Below are 8,208 nucleotides of genomic sequence, written 5' to 3'. Positions count from 1 at the left end.
CTGGAGAGCTTTTTGGTCCTTCACACAGCTGTTCCCAAACCACGATGTCATGTTCTGTGTGAGGATGCTCTCCACAGCGCCTGTATAGAAAATCCTGTTTGCACTACTGTCTGGGGCCTGTTCATGAAACAGTAACCAAAATAAGATACAACTCTTAGATCATACCATTAAAAATATTTTTGCTTGTCATGTCATCTTAGGGTGAAAAGCATGTCTCAGTTGCAAGATCAGTAGTTTGAGCTCCAGTTCGGCTTTTTTTGTATTCATTGCTTTTTGGACTGACTACTTGTTACTATATTTCTAAAATATAGAATTACTCAGTTTCAACTATTACTATTCACAGTATTGTAACCATTCTTTTTTTTTTTTAAAGAAAATGACTAACCTACACAGCATGACTACTTTTGTTTTACAATTAGTACAAGCTGAACTCTCTGAGGCAGCTTTCTTGTAGTTTTTTAAGCAGTCTTTTGGAATAACTCTCCAGGCTTCTTGAAGGACATTCAAAGCTCTTCTTTGGATATTGGCTGCCTTTTGTGTCAAGCTGATCCCTCAATGCTTCAGTAGGGCTCTCGGAAGGCCAATCCATGACTGATGGTGTTCTATTCTGTGTTATTCTATCTAGGTCTGCTTTTACTGCATTGCCAATGTGCTTGAGATCATTGTCGTGTGATCATTTTAATGCATTATTTTAAATCTGACAGTATTTTTCTGTTTTCTTAATATAATCATTTTTGACAAAATGCCCAACATCACTGGTTCAAATGCAGCTGTCTCTGAAACACAGCTTTCGCAAAGGTTTACAGATGGCTGTAGAGATTCACTGTTATACCTCTTTCCCTCCGTATCTCTTTTCATGCATATATATTGTTGCTGATTTGAAATTAAAAAAATACATTTGGTTTGATCAGTCCATAAGACCTGTTTTACACATTTTTAGTCCAGGTTTTTATATTCTGGCATAACTCAGTTCTTTCTCTCTGTTTCCCTTCTTTGACTGAGACCATATAACAAGTCAATCACCCTACTATGCCAGAATGTTCTCACCTTATGTGAATCTGAATCAAGTACTTTAGCTGCATTTATTCAATCAGGATTAACAGAATGGGAATTATCTTTTTATAGGATGTTTTTTTAATTACATATCTGCTTAATGAGCATTATATTAAAAGACAGAAAATAGAAACCAGTTTACACACATGACAAAAACAGGTAACATAGACAGCATAAATATAGTATATAGTGTAAAACAGAATACACCCAATTTCCATCAAACATTCCACAGAGTTGTAAACTCATTCCTACAACAAACAACCAGAAAAAAAACATCCAACAAAATGTGCTCTATAAACTTTTCTGCTGTGATAAGTTTTAATAAACAAAAATTGAAACTTGTCATGTCAGTAATTTCTACTTTTAACTTGCACAACAAGGACTGTAAGAATACTCTTTTGGACTGTAAGAATACTCTTTGTAAATGTCCCAGACAGTTTTCTGTATCAGTATAGTAAAAACATATATCTGATCTGATACAGACAATTGTTTTTCTTTTTTTTCCCACTCCAAAACAGCATATTTGCCTCTGCCCTTCTATGCAGACTTCAAATGTAACATTTTTTTGTAACCTTAAGACAATGTAACTGTACATGTGTAGTTGTTTCTGACTGAAGGATATGAAGGTGTTACAACTCTTCCATAACGGTAACCACAGACTATACAGTCTTACATTCTGTAGTAAAATTTCACACCTCTTTCCACTAACAACTACAAAATAAAATAAAGAAACGAAAAATAAAAATAACACTTCTGCTGTTACTATGAGTAGTAGAAGTTGTGTTGGTGATGTAAAAGGTAGTATTTGTTATGGTATAAAGCAATGCCACACCACTTCCACCTATAAAAACCCAATAAAGAGGTGTATGTATTTTGCAACCTTGAAAAAACACTGATCCAAATTTTTTAAAACCCTATTACACATATTTTAAATCCCAAATAAAAATAGAAACTATTCCTGTAATAAATAAAATACATTTTCTTGCAAAGTAAAGTCCTTTGCCACTGTAATACAAATCAGAAGATCAGTCTTGATTCCAGTTGCTTCATTTCTTCTACATCCTCCAAACTGAGATCATTGTTTCTTAACCTATAATGCAAAAAGAAGAGAAAGTAGTAGTAAATAAATGAACAGGAGACATGGGAACAAAAACAAAGAAAAAGAATATTCTAGCTTACACCAAACTGATGCATTTTTTTCTTGGCACTGAAACTGACAAACAAATTGTCTGGATGCAAACAGTCCAAAAGTGGATGCTCTAAAGAATATAGGGAACTTTGTATTCATGAGTGTCAGGCTTGCTGAGCATTACATACCATACTGATGTCACATATGTATTGTGTTTAAGGGCTTGAATCAGACATTCCACCCCCGTTCTGGTTATGCAGTTTTCTGTCAACCTTTAACAGGAAATAAGAGGGTGGAGCATTTTAAGCACTGCTGTGCAAGCAGTGGTTACCATCAAACCAGACAGCTATTGGTAATCTGCATACAACTTGTGTCTAACACTTACCAAAGTTCCTGCAGTGATGTGCTCTTCCTGATGAGATTAGCGAGGGCACATGCTCCTGCACTCCCTACACCATTGCCTACCAGGCTGTAAGCAAAATGTGCAGGGATGCGTTTTCAAAAACAACTGATAAAGCATCCTAACATATCATGTAAATAGCACTTTCATGGTTTTCATAATGTGAAAGTTAAGCAAACATGTTCCAGAATTATTGCAAATCTTACCTTAGCCACACCAGAGAGTTGCTTTTCTCAAGACTACTAGCAAGGGCCTCAGTTCCTGCATCACCTATCCTATTGCCCCATAACCTGGAAATGCAAAGAAATACTGTAAATGAAAATTCATCAACAATGAAACATGACATTTTATGGGAAACACTTACCCTAAGTACGCCAAGGTTTGATTGGCTTTCAGTCCCTCTGCCAGCTGCTTTGCTCCTTCTGCTGTTATGTTATTGTTGCCTAGCCTTGAAGAGAAGAAGGTTATTTGTTAATCTTTTGGTCATTGGGCCAACAGTAGAGTCACATTTGATGACAAACGCTGACCTTAAAGAAATGAAGACCTGCTTGGTCTTCAATAAATAAGAAAAATCCTGCATGCAAGCATCAGTTAATTTGTTGTTGAAGAGCCTGGAAAGAAACAAAAAGATTTTGAAAGTTGGCTGATAAAATTTAATTTAACTGGCAGTATTAATCATCTTGATAATACATACGCAATTTTCTGAAAGCTGTCACACTGGATGACTTTAGCAATCAGTTTGCGGATGCCCTCATCTGTAATGTTGTTATTTCTGAGGCTAAGGAAGGAACAATAGGCATTTCAGAATAAAAACTGCTCCTCTCTTAGAGTGAAAGCAGTTGGAGAGTTTGTTCACTCTAATGAATTGCCGTTCAATCTATTAACCAAGGAAATTTAACAAAAGAGAAATGTGTAATTTCCACTTACTAAAGGGAATTGCAAATGTGCATGCAGGGAAGAAGCTGTTCCACTCCAACATCACCCACAGAGTTGTTGTCCAGCTGGAGGCCTACAGGATTTCTTAAGTGCTGGAGCACATAAGCAAGCGCAGTGCACTCTACAGGTCCGATATTACAGTATGTCAATTTCAGATGGTCCACCTCCAACTTGCTCATAGCATCTTTAGCTATCTGACTCTCCTGCATCTCATAGAGGCATTTTATAAGCCACACAAAGTCTGGCATTGCATGCATGCTCTTCTTTTCCCCTTGTACAGGTTGGGGAATGGACCTAAAGTGTTTCTGAATGCCTTTGGAAAGGCATTTTGCCACCTGTCTGGCCTTTTTTTCCACCGCAGCGCTGGGGCTGCAGTGGAGCCACAGATTTTGATGGCGCTGGGACAATAGTCCAGACACAAACATAGCTGTGATTTGCAGATTTGGTGTCTCTGCTGCTTTACTTTCCTTCTCTGAAGCTTGCTGTTGTTGATCACTGGAAGGCAAGCAGGCTCCAAAGCAGACACTGGTCAGACCTGTCTCCCTCATGTTCTCTAGCTCAAAGAGCTTTGGGATAACTGAACGGTTAGTGTTACTTGACAAAACAATGAAGAGAGCAGCAAAGAAACATTGCAATGTCACATGACTGAATTCATAGCACTTGGAGTGGGTAGAGGACATATCTTTGCTTTTTATGAGAAAAACCATGCAGATATCCTTTTCAGTTACACCACATGCGTCAAGGTCTGTACCTGAAAAAATATAACAGGTGGATCTTATCCCCTCAAATGCAAGCTGTCCAAGAAGAAGGACTGTTTTTAGGTGCTCCTGTAGCCAGCCTAAACCCATCGTGCTCTTCAGAGGACTTTGGTGCTGGAGAAAGTGCTGTAAGATCATCAAGTAAACATCTGTAATTGTTTTGGGGCTGCCTTCTCCACAGCCCAGCAGCTCCTTGTGGCACTGTGAAACTATCCAGCAGAGAACTGGACTGTGACATAGTCCAAGTAAAGCTGTGTTCGCCTGCATTGACTCTAAAACCTTAGCAGCTACAGTGGGGTCTCTGTGATGTTTCCGTACAAAACAGTCAATCCCAGCTGGGGAAAACCCTTTCAGGACAACCTCTTTGCGTAGGTGCTTCTTTAACAATGGGCTCACTGCTTCTGAACGGCTAGTGACCACTTTCTGCACCCCCTTCATGAGGGAACCCTGGATTAAGTTGAACAATAATACATGAACAGGTGCACGCTGGGTGGGGCAGCAAACTCTGTGTTCATCTGTAAAGCTCTGCTTGAGCTCATCCAGGCCATCAAAAGTGAACAGGATTTGATGCGGGTGGTCCAAGATGAACTGGAAAATTTCTTCTTGATTCCGGTCTGGCCAGCAGCAGTGCTGAAACAACAACTCCTGGACTGACAGTTCATTGTGCTCTGAATTCAACCTACGACAGCTGAATGGAAATAGAAGGAGAAAGTCTTGAAGGGCTAACCCTCGAGCCCAAAGCAAGTGCAGCCTCTGGAGAAGGGTGCTTTTTCCACTGCCTGCCTCCCCAGATACTAGCACTGTGTCGGCCTCCTCATTCACTATACCCGCCAAACCAACGATGTCTTCCAATCCCAAAGGTCCATGGGCATTAATTTCAGCTAGTTCCAGCTCGCCGTCAGTGTAAATGTCATCAAGAGACATATGGCTAGTTCCCCCATAAGTGCTGAGAAAGCAGGCCTGAGCAGACACAGAGCTGCTCAGCTTCTTCTGGTACTTTAAAAACTCTGTGAAAGAAAAATTTGTGAAGAACAGATGGAATGAGTGAACAAGTCATCATTTCATACATCCTGTATCTCTTTGGTAAAATGTGGAACATGCATAATCTTGTAATATAACCTGCCAATTTTGTGTTTTAAAGCATAACCAGAAACCTTCTGTATTTCGGGCATTATTCCCATGAGGGTGATCAAGGATAGCTTTACTCATAAAAACAATACATATTGCTGCGCTTTTAAACATTGCTTTTGACAGTAACAGACCTTTGGGAGGAGTCAGTTCCCTCTGGTTAAGTGGCAATCCAGGTTCTTGTTTTTGGTGAATGTACTGCAGGAGAACCGATGCTGCTAAATCACCTCTGGATCTAACATGGTCAAGCAGACGCCTTGCCTGATTGATCACATGGACATGGTTGAAAATAATAAAAAGTTTATTTTTGACAGTTATTTGGATTGTTGCAGAGTTATATAAAAGACCAACTTACATATTCATAATCTAATAATGCAACAGCAGAAAGAGCTTTACCTTGCTTAGCTTAGCACAAAGACAGGCAGCAAGTGGTAAAAACCTTGCCTGGATCTATACAAAGGCAGCAAGATATGTTTACCAGTTTTCTTTATATTATTTTATATTACTTGTATAATTACTCAGGAATATCAGAATAGTATTAGATCTATTTAAAGTAATAGTATTGACTGATAAAGTAACATAAAAAGTAACAAAAATACTCCAGCACTTCTGTCTGTATGACATCTAAGTATCAGGAATTCAGAAATAATGACAAGCTTCATTCCAAGACAGTTTAAAGGTAAAGAACAATTGCATGAAGTTGTCAAACCACATTTTAACAATGTGACATTCAGGTGCTTACAGTACCTGTTGGGTGGGAGTATATATAGGCAACCGCACTTCATCACAATCAGCTGAAGAAAAGTGACCCGAATCCAGCAGAGCTTCTAGAACACCATCAACACAGCCCTGAAGCTTGTGGACAAGGCTCGGTCGTTGAGCCAGAAGAGTTTGATTAGAAGTGCTCTGACGTTCATCGTTTTCTTCTAGATTTGAGCAGGATTCAGAGAAAGAGAGCCCCACTGCCTGTGCTTCAGGCAAGACCAGTTTGAGAGCATGTAGAAAGAGCCCACATGTGTCCACACCCTTTGTATAGACCAGATCAAGCAGCTGTCTTGCATTGGTATACAGTGTTCTTCCTGGTACCTGTATGTTCTGGTAGTCCTCCCATATGAGCGCCCCCTGGGCAAGCAGTATATCCAGAACCCTCTCCAGATGCTCAGCTGACCCACTGCTGCACAGTGCATGCAGTATCTTCGTCCTTTGTTTAAGCACTAGTTCCTCGGCAAGCATTCTTTCTCCATATCAGTGCCCATGCTCAGGGACATTCAGTTTGTGGTTACTTCTGCTTCTTGTGGTGTGAAAACCTGTCACAGCAAATGGCCAAATGTCAACATGTTACTATGGGCCAACTAGAGCTTCCTTCTTTCTTTTCTAACTCTGTTTTGAATACCATACAGCAGTACATGTCATTTTGTGCGTCTTTCTCTTAAGCCATAACAAAAAGTTAAACCAGAATGAAAAGAATACATGGCTACCATTACATACACATCAAATGTGTTGCTGGTCCCTTTAAAACATGTACAAGTACGGAATAGCCGACTAAGCGACCTCAATTGCAGACGCAAGTAACACAAAATAAAACCACAAAAAAGAACACTTACATTTAATGGGAACATGGCTTTCTTTCCTCCCTCTGTCATACGAACAGAGCCGCTGTAGAGTTATAGGGTCCTACCTCTTCCCTATTCTGCAGCTGAAAGTGAAACTTGCCCTGATTCCAAGTCCCTCCCATAATATGGTAACTAAATACAGGCGGAGATGTGGCATAGACGCAATGGTCAACTTCCCTGGTGCTTTCCAAACAGAGCAAACAATGGTGACTTGATACTTAAGGTTGGTTAAATATAGTTTGCCACACTCAAGCGCTTACATTTCACTGAGACTTCCACATCCTCTTGTCTCGTTTGCAAGATACTGCATTCTTCAGACCACAAAGAGGAACTGCAGTTTTTAAAAAAGCAGAAGGTTGAATAGAAAGGGTAATTTGGGGTGGGATTTTTTTTCTCTCTTCTTTTAAAGAAAGTGGCGGAAACTTTTACGGGTCTTAGGTATTTCCAATCCTCATCGCAGTTTGGTGTTGCAACCACTTGATGGAACTATTGCATAAGAAAACAACATGGTGTCGACACAGCTTTTCCACTTTTAACAGTTTCTTTTTGTATCACTAAAGCTGTCTTCTTCGAATCAATTCAATCAGAGCTCAAACTGTGTCTGTGGGCACAAGATACTGCGGTTCAATTAGAAATCAAGCAGAAAATTCCAGCAGATTCATAAAGAGGTTGTAGGAAATCATCTTGCTACGGTATCAGTTTTACAATGTTAGAACAGAGACTGAGAACCTGCAGTGTAGGCGGCATGCTGTGCATCTGATCTAAACTTCAAAAAAACCCAACCCTAAAACCGCACATAATGCTCCTTACTCCCTCTGCATTCTTTGAAGCTGAGATAAAATAGGTGCGAGAGTGACTTTTCGGGCAGTCATATATTTATCATTTTCATTATTACAGCTCCCTCCTGAGTAACATGATTAGCTTATTGTGTGTGTTCGCTGTGCCCTGTTCGAGAAAATCCTCAAACACTCAAGGGCAGGAGTAATCAAAGACAAACTGGAGTAAAACTTTCAAACGGGAGTTTCTCTTCTTCTTTTGCTTGTTCTTCTTGTCTGAAAACAGGCAACTCCACCAAGGGGAGTGTAATGCAGAGTGCTCTCTGTCAGGCATCTTACTTGAAGCTTTAAGGTGGAGTTCTGTTATCCAAATCACAGCAGGGGGGTCGAGAGAAGTTTCAACACATAAGAAAAA

At 39.8% G+C, this 8,208-nt stretch overlaps 1 protein-coding gene across 2 annotated transcripts; it reads right to left on the bottom strand.

Annotated features, from left to right (window-relative positions):
* Window positions 1–454: 454 nt before the first annotated feature.
* On the bottom strand, window positions 455–7,580 carry nod2 (nucleotide-binding oligomerization domain containing 2). 2 transcript variants are annotated; one of them, XM_040011865.1, is made up of 12 exons: window positions 7,009–7,580; window positions 6,152–6,711; window positions 5,801–5,854; window positions 5,539–5,665; window positions 3,510–5,283; window positions 3,277–3,360; window positions 3,110–3,193; window positions 2,947–3,030; window positions 2,789–2,872; window positions 2,568–2,651; window positions 2,371–2,454; window positions 455–2,143 (listed from the first exon to the last, which is right to left on the bottom strand). In XM_040011865.1, the coding sequence occupies exons 2-12, from the start codon at window positions 6,635–6,637 to the stop codon at window positions 2,071–2,073; spliced, it is 3,018 nt and encodes a 1,005-aa protein (XP_039867799.1). In that variant the 5' UTR covers window positions 6,638–6,711; window positions 7,009–7,580; the 3' UTR covers window positions 455–2,070. The 2 variants fall into 2 exon arrangements, with proteins under 2 accessions (XP_039867799.1, XP_039867801.1); XM_040011867.1 differs by lacking the exon at window positions 5,801–5,854 and having other exon boundaries at window positions 457–2,143; window positions 7,009–7,558.
* Window positions 7,581–8,208: the final 628 nt, after the last annotated feature.

This window comes from Simochromis diagramma, unplaced genomic scaffold (genome assembly GCF_900408965.1).
Source record: "Simochromis diagramma unplaced genomic scaffold, fSimDia1.1 OVJJ01000603.1, whole genome shotgun sequence".
Taxonomy (NCBI): domain Eukaryota; kingdom Metazoa; phylum Chordata; class Actinopteri; order Cichliformes; family Cichlidae; genus Simochromis; species Simochromis diagramma.
Note: the sequence above shows the minus strand (reverse complement) of the source record. Positions and strands in the feature narration are given on the sequence as shown.